Below are 15,638 nucleotides of genomic sequence, written 5' to 3'. Positions count from 1 at the left end.
ATTGGATACATAATCATATTTTCCATTTCTTCTCACCGCATAAACAACTTTGATGAAACAAACAAAATGTATAAATGAACAAATAGAACATGAATTAAAGAAAATGTGAATTCCAAGTACAGCCAGACAACATCAAGTCAATAATTTGAAGAATAAAAATAAAAAATGCTCTCAATTTACACAAGAATAGGGTAAATAATAATATAATAATAATAATAAGACCTCACACTCAAACTCAAACTCTTAATGGGTGAATGTAAGTGTAACTAAGCACCATTGCCAGTTTTCCATGGCTTGAGCACACCAACAACAACTACTGCAATAATAATGAGTAAAATCAAAATAGCAATGCACATCCACTTCCTTGAATTCTTTTGTAGACTCTTTGCTTTGTAAAGGGCTTTGTTTCCATCTTGCACATGGTCTACTGCACTTGACACCTATTTACCAACCATCAATATTACAAAACAAAACACAAAAGGTCAAAATAGTCTTTTCACCTCCACCCCAAAGTTGTATAGCATTCAAGTTGAAGTTGAACAACAATAATAATAATCAACGGTGTGTGACTTTTGATGTGTACTATCTATCATATGTTTGTTCAACTGTTTGTTGGAAGGGCAAAATGGTCAATTACCTGTGTCTCTATATTGTCTAGCATTTCCCCTTGAGCATCCACCAATACAGCCATATCCATAAATATCTGTGCATCAAAGTCAACATTTGTTTATGTAAGTTTTTAGGTCGGACACAATTCTTAATTAGACTAGAATGATATGATATTCTCTAGAAAAGTCATTGTTATTATCATAATTTTAAGCATGTCAGTTGTTGGGGGGTAGTGAGGTCATTTGTGCTTCGTAGACAGCTGTAGAATGATTGTAAAATCATGGAACAGTTCGACATGTCACTAGTTGTACAATGATTAGAAAATCATGGAGCTTCACAACTTTTATCTTCTTATCAATTGCCTCATATTTAATTAACAACAATTTAGCTGTATGTATATTTATATATAAAATATAAATCTGCACCTGTTGCAAGTCAAGAAGCTTCTTTTCTACTTCTTTTACTGCATCATGGCGTTCTTGGATCTCTGCAAGGGTGTCAAGTACCTACAAAATACAAATAAAACATAATCCATCAAATACACAAAAAATTTATCATTTATGTTTTTATAATTATTATTTCTAACCTGTCCTCGCCCTTGTTCCCGAATTGCTTTCTGAAAAATCTGTTCACTATCTCCTGTCTCTATGAGTTGATCGATTGTCTGTAGAAAGTAAGGGATAAAATGAAGTTATAAAAAATATTGGCTTGAAAATTATATTTATATATATAAAAAAAGTGTCACCTCTTCATCTGCCCTGGTTCCCGTTACTGAAAATAGTCATAAAAAAATAATAATAAGTTGGATAAATTAACTTAAAACACACCAAGGATATGATGTTTAGAACCTGTATACACACGCCTCTCAACCACCTCACGATGTTCTTGATGAATACTTTCCCTTAGAGCCTAAAATTAAACCATTTCAGTAAAACCATTAACCATATAATGATATAAAAAAGAATGAAATCTATGGAATATGGATGCAATACCTGAAATTCAGACATTTTGTCTTTAAACTTTTTCTTCAAAGAACTGCAAACAAAGATCATTGTAAACCTAAATATGTAATCTTTTTTTATTTATTAAAATTAGGGTGGAGAGTAAGAACTAAGAACTTACAGTGTAGTTGCTGTTCTTGACCGGTCAACTCCAGTTCCTTTTCCACATCCAGGCTTTTGTCTGTTGGCCAAGTTCTAGTAAATAACAAAAATGATGAATTATTGAATTGTATATTAACAAAAAGTAAGAATTATCAAATAAATAATAACAAAAAGTTGTTTGTAAAAATTAAACTAACCTCTTTGTCAAGTTCCTCAATTTTTGATTTAATAAACCTCGCAATCTTTCCAACTTCATCCACATCTTTCTCCATACGTTGCTTGATTGCTGTAAAATAACAAACATTTAATTAAAATTTATATCAATAATTGAAAAGATTGATATCTTGTTTACATTAGCAAATGGCCATGAACTCATGATTCATATAGAAATAGGAACAACCTTTCATAGCAGCAGCCTTGGTTACAGCCTTGGATTCCTCATGAGCATCTTGTAGTTTTTTGAGTAATTTATTCAGCTTTTCATATTGTTTTTCGATGGATTGAACCTAGAAAAATAAAGTATACAATAAGTTTTATGGTTTACACAAAGAAATTAGACATGTAGAAATAAAAGGATATAAGTATATAACACACCTTCTTGAAAAAATCATCCAACCCTAACTCTGCAGAATTCGAGTTATTTTGTGTTCCCATTTCAAGATCACCATGGCCATAATCTTGACCCCGAGGATTCTCAAATGATTCCTAAAAGACATTATTGGATAAGTATGTTTCAACACTTTAATAGAAAAGGACAGGTGTTATAAGTATAAATTGATAAATACTAAATGAAGATTAGGTAATAAAGGTTTGACATCCAAAGTCAAAGGATCGCAGGTGAAAGAAAACGAAGAAAATAAGCTCAAAGATCCATTTGTAGTTCATATGCCTAATATTACCTAAAAGTAGCTAATACAAGTTTGAAAAATAGCTTTTTTTTTTGTCCTTTTTGTTTAGAATCAGAGGTATAGGTTCAAATTTTCAATCAGACAAATTGATTACAGAGTTGATGCGACTAGAGCGCATAAATGAATTCATAGATTCCAGTTGATTACAAGCTTAAACACCAACATTCGTCACCGATAAATATGAAACTGGAAACAAGATCTAAAAATTAATCTAAGACTTGAAGAAGGTACTGAGAATCTCGATAGCTGTGAACAATGCAGCTTTTGTCGCTCAAAAATTCGAATTTCCCATCACCAAGAAATAAAAAAGGATAAAATTTCTGAAGAGAAACTTACAGATAAAAGATCGTTCATGGTGAGTCGCAGCTAGATCTTCTTCTCAAGACGAGGGATTTTTTGCATGAAACAATCAACTTCGAACAGATACTAGGGTTTCAAGTTTCGACTCCTTTTGAAACAGATTGAGCAATTTTTTAAACAGGAAACACATAAACATAACAATCAAATCAGCAGAAATACAACACACAATTGAGCAATTTATAAACAGGAAACACATAAACATAACGGTATCAAGCAAATCCAAACACATAAAAAGGATCTAACTTCGAACAGATACTAGGGTTTCAAGTTTCGACTCCTTTTGAAACAGATTTGACTCAACCAAAGAAATAAAGTTAAAAAAAAAGTGCATGAAACAATCAGATCTATGAAGTTTAACCAAAAGAGGGAAAAAGTTAGCTGAAATAAAGGGGAAAAAATTTCGAGTTCAATTAGCAGTGAAGAACAAGTAATTTGGAAAATGATTACCTGAAAAAGATGTTGATTTGAAGTTGCGAAGAGATGTTGAAGTCAATGCAGTAGCGCTCAAGCCATAGATTGAAGAAACATCAATTGATTGTTGAAGTAAGAGAGACGAATATGTGTTCATCAGAACGTGGTTGATGTAATAGCAGAGCATACGGTGGCAGATTGTGTAAAATTGCAAAAACAATCCTCCAAGTTATAGCCAATTTTAAAATACGTATTTTTATCAGATAAAATACTAAAAACGTAAGTAATTAGTTCAAAAACTTCCTTTAGTGTATCTCTTATTTTTTGCCACTTTATGTAATATAATATAAAATACTGAAAAATGTTATATAAAATGATAAAACTTGCTGAATCGGAACAATTAAATAATTATTTTTTGATTTAAAAATATATTAATATCTTGATAAAGTAGTTAAATATGTTTTTTTGTAATTTAACCCAAAAGAATCAAGACCATTTTGTTAATGTTAATATTTGTACTTTCATTTGTGAAAATTATAAACGGCAACAACCATTACTCGTCTTTGCTGAGGAAAGATAAACGGTAAAAACATGTTGAGCAAAACACAAAAGCTCGGTATGCCGGGCATTCAGACTGATGTTTGTCGAGTCATATCAGCATGTCGTACCCGTATGACCGAAACACATCAGCATGTCCGGCCCACACATAACCCATTTTTTGAAGGTATGACTTGGGATTTCAAACCCAATAAAATAAGATAAAAACGATTAGCCGATAACAAAAGCCTGTCTTCACGATTTGTCAGCGAGTTTCTCTCCCTCTCTCTATCCTGCTGTTTCGACACACACACTTTCTCTCTCATTGTTGCTTTTCTCTCTTCTTTGAATAAAACCCAAACCCAAAACCTAAACCCAATTTGAATCCCCAAAAAAGGTTAAAGATATAGCAAAAAATCCCTCGTCTTGAGAAGAAGATTTAGCTTCGTCGAATTTGTTAAGCTTCACATCATCCCCATGTCATGCCCAACTTAACCAAACCTTTACTCGTCTTTGTTGAGAAAAGATAAACGGCAAAAACATGTTGAGCAAAACACAAAAGCTCGGTATGTCGGACACTCAGGCTGGTGTTTGTCGAATCATATCAGCATGCCGTACCCGTATGACCGAAACACATCAGCATTTCCGGGCCACACATAACCCATTTTTTTAAGGTATGACTTGGGATTTCAAACCCAATAAAATAAGATAAAAAATAAGATAAAAACGAGCATTAGCCGATAACAAAAGCATGTCTTCACGATCTGTCGCCGAATTTCTCTCCCTCTCTCTATCCTGCTGTTTCGACACACACACTTTCTCTCTCATTGTTGCTTTTCTCTCTTCTTTGAATAAACCCAAACCCAAAACCTAAACCCAATTTGAATCCCCAAAAAGGTTAAAGATACAGCAAAAAATCCCTCGTCTTGAGAAGAAGATCTAGCTTCGACTCACCATGAACGATCTTTTATCTGTAAGTTTCTCTTCAGAAATTCTATCCTTTTTTATTTCTTGGTGATGGGAAATTCGAATTTTTAAGCGACAAAAGTTGCATTGTTCACAGCTATAGAGATTCTCAGTACCTTCTTCAAGTCTTAGATTAATTTTTAGATCTTGTTTCCAGTTTCATATTTATCGTGACGAATGTTGGTGTTTAAGCTTGTAATCAACTAGAATCTATGAATTCATTTATGCTCTCTAGTCGCATGAACTTGTCTGATTGAAATTTTATCCTTTTAAATAGGCTTATGGTACTAAAAAAAACTCAATATCATTGTGAAATAACCTGTAACACCGTAAATTTTCAAAACAAATTTTTCATTTAAAATCACATAATTATCACAACACTTTTTACAAAATCTCATTTATTTAATTGACAATTCGCAACTCCATAATTGTTTGATTAAAATCCAGGATCTTCAAAACATAACTCTTTCACTGGTGTGTACAATCAAGCCGGTGCCTTCCCGCGATCCTGAGAAAAACCTGAAACACATAACACATAACACGGTAAGCATGAAGTTTAGTGAGTTCCTCAAAACACCACATACAACACATTAGCCACTCGAGGCTATAACTCTGTAAGACCCTCCGGTCTATGTGTCTTAGTGGGACCCTCTGGTCCGGTCTCACAGCTCGTTGGACCCTCCGGTCCGGTCTCGGTAACACATAACATAGCATATATATCACACAGACAAAATGCATAACTCAAGTAAGCACATAAGACCCTCTGGTCACACATAAATACCACTCAAGGTAAAGTATAGTGAGAAGACTCACCTTACGAGCAGCAAGCAAAGAACCTCGCACCCGAATCTCGAACTAGCCTCCGCCTATCACAAGGATGAATATCTCTAATTAATACTCTTTTTCACGACTCTAATAACTAAAGGCTATACTTTCTCTCCCTAACACTTGAATTGGGTAAAAGACCATTTTACCCCTCCATGGTCTCCATTACTCATGTTGACCAAACCCTAAAGTCAACAGAAGTCAACTCGAGTCAACAATACATGTTTGACCCGACTCGTCGAATGCACTCTTGCGACTCGTCGAGTCCCCTCGTTTCCTCAGAAGTCTCAAGAAAGTCCAACTCAACTCGTCGAGTTGACCCCCAACTCGCCGGGTTATCGCACAATCAAACCCATCGGGACAAACCCTCACCGACTCATCGAGTCAGGACATGGACTCGGCGAGTCCCTTCAATCAGATTCCTAATTCGGACGATTTAAGGCAGATCTATCACTCCAAACACTAGATCCACCATCCTAAGGGTCGTTTGTTACGTAAAGCTGCAAGCTTTACGTTCAAACATGGCATATAAGACTCATAATGCCAATACATGCTCCAACAAGGGCACCAACACAATAACTCTTTAAGTGACTGAATAAAGCTTGAGCCTTTGGACCCTCTGGACCTCACAAGGTCCAGATCTAAAGTCTAGGCCTAGAAAGGAACTCCATGTACTCATATCTCAACAAAAAGGTGATAGAAAGCCCTAATCATCAAAACATGAGATCTAATCACCACAAGGAGAAAGGTGAGAACTTTTTACCTTCTCTAGAAGCTCTTGGACGAAATAACACTGATCCACTGGCCCCCTTCTTGTTCCTTGATGAATCATTCCCTTCTCTTCAAAAGAAATGTACCAAAAGACCCCAAAATTAGCTCCTTTCACACTCTCTAACTCAAAAGGATGTTAGGGTTTACTCTCAGTGAAGGTGAGCCGCAAATGAGGCTATAAGTTCCCTTATATAGGCCCCAACCCCGGGAAATTAGGGTTTCTCTGCCCAGCACCTACTCGGCGAGTCAGCTCTCTGACTCGTCGAGTCCAGTCATTAATTCCATGTGGCCAACCCGACCCTACTCGGCGAGTTGGACTCACAACTCGTCGATTCACTCCATAAATCTCAAAGATAAACACACATTAATGCATCTGAAAGTTCGGATGTTACAATTCTCCCCCACTTGACTTAGATTTCGCCCTCGAAATCGCTTCTTCAACGTCACATAGATCGAACCCAACAACCCAAAAAGTACCACCGAAAGGATCTCATATCACACAATTAACTTCCTCCATAGACACCTGAAACCAAACAGGAACTCCCAACCCGGAAGAGGACATACCCTTCTGCCGCTACGATACCCCTTCTGACTCTCCAGAATTCTGAAAACTCTAGTGGCATGTCTCACTGCCAGGCCGCCCTCTCAAGCTATCACCATGTTATTCGCTCCTCGAATAACAGACCCTGAAAACTCATTGCCCCTTTGATTCTCTCGTTGCGACTGCTAGAAACAAGTCAAAGCCCAAAAATTTGCCACCGATCACTTATACCAGACATACTAAGCGATCCATATCATACTCCAAGTAGCGAAAGTATTCACATCTCACCAGGGACTCATCCACTGTACTGCCATCAGAACCCAACTGAACAATGAGCTCTCAACGCTCTATCCTCAGACATAAAAAAAATAATCATGCTCGCTCAGAAGTGTCCTCTTACATCTAAATTCATAAGCCCCAGCTTCCTCTCCAATATCCCTTTTAACACTGAGTACCAGGTCAACTCCCGACCCCACAGTTGAACCTCCAAAGGTTACCCATTTCATGCCCAAAACGTTTCACTGACTTCCTTCTCACAACAACTATCTCGGCCCATTGTGACACACAAGTCACGAAGTTCTCTCTACTCCAAACGGATACCACAATTCCAGCTAAAATCGTCTCATCCTCGACCTCTGTCGTCTACTACTCATTAGTTACATGCGCCTCGCGGTCCTCCCCATACAAACGAACTGACCCACTCAGGTCTAAGACATCAGATGACACCCAATACTCCTCAAAATGAAACCCATCTCTGAATCGAGAATCTCATTCGCCTGCTCAATTCACCACCCAAGCCAAACTCAAACTCAAGTGTCTGATCTGACACAGAATTGGAACCACTCGTCCCAATAAAGCACTTCAACTCATGACCCATGACCCGCAACCCACGCGTACACCAGTCTCACCCCTGGTTCAACCACCAGGATCCTATAGACTCGAATGATGAGGCTACTCAAGCCTAGGAACTCCCCTGAGTCATGCCCTGACTAGTGAATACTATGGCTCCCCGTAGATTCACAACGCTTCTCGCTCGCTGCTTGGTGAATACTACGGCTCCCCGCAGTATCACCACACCCTCTCGCTGACTGGTGAATACTACAGCTCCCTGCAGTATCACAACACCCTCTCACTGACTGGTGAATACTACGGCTCCCCGCAGTATCACAACACCCTCTCGTTGACTGGCGAATACTACGACTCCCTGCAGTATCACAACACCCTCTCGTTGACTCATGGATGCTACAGCTCCCCGTAGACTTACAACACTTTCTCTTATCACCCCACAATCTCATCCTCACGTCGACACCCCACTGGGTTCACTAACTCATGCTTCGCGGACCAACATAGATAGGTGCACACACTTACCCAAAGTATGCATCACTATTCCTGACGACAACCGTCATAACAAAACACTTTTCCTCGCTGCAATCCACATTCTTAAATAATCTTGCTTGATGTCAATTAGCCGAAGGGCTCCCACTGGAACCGTAGATACGTGATGCGCCGCTTGCCATATCATAACCCAACTCTCAAAATAATCCGAAATTCAAGGCATTATACTCGGATACCTCGGTACCCCATCACAGAACCTCACGATGTCTTGCCTCATCCACTGATCTCCTACTTACGGCGTCATACTCAGATATAGCCACGCATCCTTTCAGAATCTCACAACTGATCCTCCTCTCACACAACTCGCAACTTCGGAGTATCCCAACTCTCAATTGAAACACGGAGGAATCGTCAATGACTCAGAACACGTTGACGACCATCCGAAACTCCCTCCTTTATTGCTCAAAACCCATGCAAGAATACACATACCGACCCGGAAGTTGGCTGCCCAATCATCTCCTTGTTGGAAGTGTGTCCAAGGTCATTAACTAATTGGTGATATTTCTAATAATAGCAGGGTCCTCTTGGGTTGCCCTCAAGACTCAAAATTGAGTAGAATAAATAATAGGAGTGATTAGTTTATTAATTATTATTGTTTAATAATTAATTAGAAACTAATTGGAAAACAATTTGGGAATTAATTAATAGTTTAATTAATAGAAGGGTTGAATGTGAATTAATCAATAGTTGGTTGATCAGGGAACATTCCAGAACCCTAGAATGAAGGGGGTTGGACGAAATCTCCCTTTGGATAAAGGGAATTTCGTCTTAGCCTATCCCATCCCACATGGATGGAAGGATAAAAACCTAGGAGGTATCCAATGCTATAAATAGGGCCTTAGGGATTCATTCCTCCTTGCTCATATTTTTGGCTTGAGTATTCGCCACCTTCTTTCTCCCTCATTGTGGAAGAACTTTCTTTTAGTTCATCCCTCCTAGTTTAATATTTGTTTCTGCTCTTTTGAGTTCATTGGGTGTGAACCAAGAGAGGGATTCTAGTTTGGATCCTCATCATCCAAACAAGGTGGCATGCACAAGGAGTCAAGCTCGAAGATCATTAGCTGCTAAAGAGGTTAGTATTCTTCCTTGTATTTTCGGATTTCATAGGGTATAAGTAATAGTATGAAGCCATAGATCCATAAGGTGCATGTACACTTAGGTAAATCGTTTTGTTGTTTCGATTCTTCCGTTGCCTAGTTATAGAGTGTATTTGATGCATGTATTACCCAACAATGGTATCAGATCCATTGGTTCATGGTTACCTTCACCCTACATCCATGTTTTCTGAAAATATTGTTTTGGAACCGAATGATGAAAGTTTAATTGGAAAATTCGTAACTTGTTAAAAAACCCTAATTCACGACGTGAAAGAGTAGTTCACGACGTGAACATTGGCAGATCAGAATTATCGTTTTTAATCTTGCTTATTTTTCGAATTCAAGCTTTATCTTGCATGGATAAATACCTAATTGGATTAAATCTGGAAAAATAAGTAAGTGTTATTTAAATGTGGTTATTTAAATTTGAATATTTATGGATAAATATTATTTAATCATGTTTTTGAATTTGAATATTTATTTTAATATTATTTATAATAGAGTTTTATAAATTTGAATATTAACCCATCATGTTTTTATTAATTGTTATATTGCATCATTGTAATTAATTTGAATTAATAATAGACAACTAAATTTAAAGTGTTTTAAATTTGCCCCTTATATATATATATATATATATATGTAAGATTCATTTATTGTATGTATAAGAGAATTACAATATGCGTCCTCGCATATTTTAAATATTGACATTGTCAGTCTTACCTCGACTAGGCTCACCCATTCTAATGTAGGGGTTTAAAGGAGGTCTCTGTGATTCCTAATGAGGTCGGTTTTTAATATACTTCGCGCTTACCACCCTCACCGCCCTATTGCATTTTGAGAATGGAGTTACCGAAAGGGTTTGATAGTGATGATGGTCAATCTAAAAGTATTCTAAATACAAGTATAAAACAAAATCCCGTTTTATTTAAATAAAAGTGAATCTTATGTTATCCATAAAAATTGCACATTCTCTTTATAACTTGTTGATGGAGCTCGTGTGGTTAACCGGCACGTCAATTTGAGAGTATAGGTAGAGAATGATGTGAGACTCGCGAATCTCAAGCGTAACTTGAGTCGGGGACCACGTAATTTTGTATGGGTGATTCACCATCTGTTCAATGATCTGCGGCATCCCCGTCATTGAATTTGAGATGATCCGAGATTAACATGCCATTGATAGTCAGTGAATCTCAAAGATCTAGGAATTTCATAGTGATTGAAATTGGCAAAGAGCTTTGTCTACCTAAATAACTTTGTGGTGTGTTTACGGCATCCCTTTACGCATCATGAAGCCAAATATGGATCCTATCCTTAATCAAATAATTTATTTAGGGTGATTATTAATTAAGGACTTATATCAAACTAATTGTAATCTTGTCTTTTGTAGATGTCGAACCAAGCCAACAACAATCTGCCTCCTCCTCCTCCTCCTCCTCCTCCTCTAACTCAAAACTCAAGCTTCTCTCTAATGCCGGTTCTTAATAGGTAGAAACTCATGGAGGATGGATCCAACTATCTTGATTGGATAAGAACCTTGAGGATCACGTTAAGATATGAAAACAAAGAGTATGTTCTCGACGAAGATGTCCCCGTGCTTGGAGAAAACCCTACCCCAGAAGAAGTTACTGCCTACAACAAGCATTACGATGAATCAACCAAAGTGGCTTGCCTTATGTTGGCAACCATGGCTTCTGGTCTCCAGAAGAACTTTGAAACATGGGGTTCCTTTGACATTAACCAGCAGCTCAAGGAAATGTTTCAAGAGCAAGCTAGGCAAGAACGATTCGAGATCGTTAAATCCCTCATGGCATGTAAACTACAAGAGGGAGCTTCTGTGTGTGCGCACGTCCAAAAAATGAAGTCGTACATAGACAGAATTGGGAATCTAGGTGTCGAGCTGCCTAAGGAGTTGTCCATTGACATGGTTTTGAACTCGCTTACTAGTTCGTATTCACAGTTCATTATGAACTTTAATATGAATGGCCTTGACAAGACCTTGATGGAGTTGCATGGCATGCTCAAAACTGCTGAAGCGAGCATGAAGAAGCCCAACAACTCTAACCCTACTGCTCCCGTACTGGCTATTGATCGTGGTTCTGCCAAAAGGAAAAGGGCGCCTCAACCCAAAGGAAAGGGTAAGGGTAAGATTGGACAGTCTGATCCTGCTCCCAAGAAAAGGGCCCAAGCTGAAATAGCTCTTTCTTCATATCCGAGTGAAGCCATTTGATTTTACTGTCAAGAAAAGGGACACTGGAAGCGTAGTTTCCCTAAGTACCTCGAGGACCTTAAGAAGGGCAAAGTCAAGGTGGCTAACACCTCAGGTATGTTCATGATAGAACTCCATAGCACATCTACTTCTAGTTCTTGGATTCTTGATACAGGGTGTGGTACTCACATTTGCTCTGATATGCAGGGACTAAGACAAAGTAAGAAGTTGAAGCATGGTGAGCTCAACCTAATCATGGGAAACAGGCACAAGTCAGTTGTTACAAGGATTGGGAACTATGAGCTCATGCTTAGTGGTGGTGTTTATGTTAGTTTATTAAATTGTTGCTACTCGCCTGATATGGCACAAAACATTATTTCTTTTCATGCACTTTATAAGGATGGTTGTCATTTTTCTTTTGATAATGATAATGGTGACATTTTGGTTTATAAGAATGGTTGTTTTATTTTTAAAGCTAGTCCTTGTAAAGGTGTGTATGAAAGTGTTGTATGTGATGGTGATTTTGATAAACTAATTATGAATGTTGGTTCATCTAATAGTGAATTAGATAAATCATGTTTTTGGCATTGTCGACTTGTTCATATAAACAAGAAACGCATTGCCAAGCTCCAATCTGATGGGATCTTGGAATCATTTGACCTCAAGTCACATGATGTATGCGAATCTTGCTTACTTGGCAAGATGACAAAAGCGTCATTCACAGGCCACTGTGAAAGAGGCAAGGATTTGTTGGACCTCATCCACACAGATGTTTGTGGACCCTTCAAATCCGCCACAAGACATGGAGAAAGATACTGTTGGATTAATGTCTAAGTCCATAACTATATTTGGTATGTACTTGACCCGACCCGGCATGGTCCATTTGGGTTGCACTTCACCGGCACAATTTATATGGATAGTCTTTTGAGAATAGTATATTTATGATTTATATTAATATATTATAAGTTCTAATATATTAATATGGAATCATATTATTTAATTAGTATTGATCAAGAATTAATTTAGAATTAATTAAGTGATCAAAAAGAACTAATTAAATATGGACTCTTATATATATGGGATGGGCCAAGTTCATTTAGGTTGGGCTAAGCTTTCATGGATGGTCCATGGAGCTTTTAACCCATAGATCCTATGTAAATGAAAGGTCATGGGTATTAGGGTTTACATGGATGTAACCCTAATCCTCCATAATATATAAAGGGGTCCTTGGCTCACAAAATTGGCACAAGTGTGTGAAAATAAGAGTGAGCCGATTTTAGTGTGCATACATATTCTCTCAAGTTCTTCCAAGGTGTTTTGGTGATTTGTGATTCCATTTGAGGCTTCCACACTATTGGGGCTAAGCTCTTAAAGCTTGAATACATCAAGCTACATCAAAAGGTATGTCATCTAACTAGAACCTTGTAGTATAGGTGCTTCATAATATGCTAGTTAGGATGAAACCTTGGAATAGTTAATATTTGCATGTATAATAGAGAAAACATAGATCTAAGGTTTATAGGGTTGCATGTACACCATAAGAGTGTTAGAATGCTCAAAACCGAACAGTGGTATCAGAGCCATGGGTTGTTTTCTGTTATATTGATGCAAATGTTTTATTTTCAAGTTGGAAAAAAAAGGAAAAAAAAACATGACGTTTGTCAAATTTTAAGATAATTACTTGTTTTATGAAAAACGAACTATTTGTAAAATTTGAATCATTTGTTATATGAGTTAAATTAGGTCAAATTTAGTAAAAGATAAAATGATATGATTATTTTATTAGTTTTAAAAGTTTGATCTAAATGTTTTAAGGAGTTACATATTTTATCATAAAATTTTGGAGCTCAAAAGTTTTTTTTAAAGTTGTGATCTTAAGGGTTTTTGAAACTTCTATAAGTTATGGATATGAAAGTTTTTTTTTTTAAAAAAATTTGATTCAAAGTTTTATGGAGTTACAAAATTTGGTGTTAATGTTTTAAAAAATTCCATAACTTGTTCTTAAGTTATGGAACATGGAAAGTTTCATCATAAAACAACATTAATTCCATAAGTTATGGAATCCAAAGGTTTTCAAGAATTACAAAACTTGCCCTCAAGTTTTGGAATTTGAGAAAAGATTTTTATGAAAAAAAGAATTGAATTCTAAAACTCTTGGGTTCATAACTTAAACAATTAATTAAATGGTTTTAATTCTGAGTTTAATAATTGGAATTATGATGTTTTGTTGAATAGTTCAAATTAACTCTCATGGACTTTATTAATAGTTAATTAAAGCGTTTAATTAAAAGAGTATTATTAATCCATAAATATATGGTTTGAGTTTAATTAAATTAAAAGTCTAGTTTAATTAATAGATTAAACCACCAAGTATTTTAAATGTCTAAAATACACCCTTATACTATTATAATATTAAAAGTTTAATATATTATATGTATAAGAGCAAGTCGTCTTACCATTAGTAGACCTCATTCACGAAGCCGGTCTATAAGGGGAGTATAAGGTTACTGCCTATAAAATGGCAGTTTAATGGGTGTCCACTCTCACTCACCGCTTCCTTGACCGGTGGAGGGTCGTTAGCCGAACAGGTAGGACAAGGACTATAATTCTCCCTTCATTATAAGTATAATGATAAATACTAAGTAACTAAACACTTATACATTCTCAATCTTAGTTACTTAGGAAAATGTGAATAAGGTGCTAATCCATGAAATTACACTTTGCACTTTGTTTAAGCTGTTAGTGGAGCGTGTGTGGTTAACCGGCACACTAACCTGGTCTTAACAAGGTAGGCAAAGGGTAACTTAATGTTTATCATAGTATCGTTGGAGCGTGTGTGGTTAACCGGCACATCGATTGAGGGGTAAATATTAAGGGTACCAAGTATATTTGCATGGTTACTTCACACCTTGTTTTGTGATCCTCGGCATCCCAGTCACAAAACCTGAAGGGCACACTCGAGATTGAAACATGCCATTGAAAAGTTCAATGAATCTCAAAAGAATCTAGGAGTTTCAAAACCAATTAAAACCTAATAATACATTTCGTTTATCTTGGTGGAAATTGGTGAATCGTCATTCACCTACCTTCAAATATTTTATAGCTTGGATTACGGCATCCCTCTTCCAAGTTATAAAATAGTTTGTTGGGTCCTAGCCTTAATATATCATATTGGGTGTTATATTAAGGACTTAAATCAACTTTACGTGAATTTCTCCCATTGTTGATGTCTGGTTTAGACAACAATGATCTTCCCAAACCAAGCTTTCCTAATGAATATGACTTCCCGAGTTTGGCTCATGGAAGTCATACTTCTCTTCCTCCACCTCCTCTAATTATTCTCCCTAACCCACAAGTTCAAGGTCACTCAAGCCCTAATGGCAAGCAAGGTCTATGTGTGATCACATCTTAGAGATGAAGTCACATATTGACAAGCCGGGAGAGTTGAGTGTCAAAGTCTTGAGAAAGTTGGATGTTCAATCACTTTCTAAGTCACATAGTGAGTTCCTTTAGGACTACTATGAAACAGACTATGACATGAACCTTAATGATCATATCTATTTGCTTGGTGCTGCTGAATCAGCAATGATTTGGAACGATAGTAAAGCAAATTTGATTAGAAGATCAACTTCCCAAAAACTTTATGGACAGTGACAATGGTGACACTGGAAATCCAGAAAAAGCATTCTCTTCCCAATGGAAAGGGATTGACCATAGTCAACCCGGTTGACCAAATGGTAAAGAGAAAGGCTTCTGAGATAGTCCCATTACCAAAGGGTCCATATGTTTATTTTGCCGAAGGAAGGGGCGTTGATTGCAAAGCTGCCAAATTTACCTAAGGATGTTAAAGTCAATAAGTTTGACTCTACATCAGGTAGAGCCCATTATCTAACTCTGTTAAGTTCT

The 15,638-nt window shown here is 36.9% G+C and overlaps 2 protein-coding genes across 2 annotated transcripts; one reads left to right on the top strand and one right to left on the bottom strand.

The window, feature by feature from the left end:
* Positions 1–71: 71 nt before the first annotated feature.
* Positions 72–3,549, bottom strand: LOC145137717 (syntaxin-132-like). The gene is made up of 13 exons (XM_079071858.1): positions 3,428–3,549; positions 2,957–3,068; positions 2,307–2,417; positions 2,113–2,218; positions 1,910–1,998; positions 1,732–1,805; positions 1,602–1,644; positions 1,458–1,518; positions 1,355–1,380; positions 1,196–1,273; positions 1,035–1,115; positions 638–703; positions 72–440 (listed from the first exon to the last, which is right to left on the bottom strand). Exons 2-13 carry the CDS (start codon positions 2,972–2,974, stop codon positions 267–269), a joined length of 927 nt encoding a protein of 308 aa, XP_078927984.1. The 5' UTR covers positions 2,975–3,068; positions 3,428–3,549; the 3' UTR covers positions 72–266.
* A 7,472-nt stretch (positions 3,550–11,021) lies between these two features.
* Positions 11,022–11,753, top strand: LOC145139446 (uncharacterized). The gene has a single exon (XM_079073265.1). It carries the CDS (start codon positions 11,022–11,024, stop codon positions 11,751–11,753), a length of 732 nt encoding a protein of 243 aa, XP_078929391.1.
* Positions 11,754–15,638: the final 3,885 nt, after the last annotated feature.

The sequence above is a fragment of the Lactuca virosa genome, chromosome 9 (genome assembly GCF_052849685.1).
Source record: "Lactuca virosa cultivar CGN04683 chromosome 9, Lactuca_virosa_CGN04683_v6, whole genome shotgun sequence".
Lineage (NCBI taxonomy): Eukaryota > Viridiplantae > Streptophyta > Magnoliopsida > Asterales > Asteraceae > Lactuca > Lactuca virosa.
The sequence above is the reverse complement of the archived record's forward strand: the minus strand, read 5'-3'. Positions and strand labels throughout refer to the sequence as shown.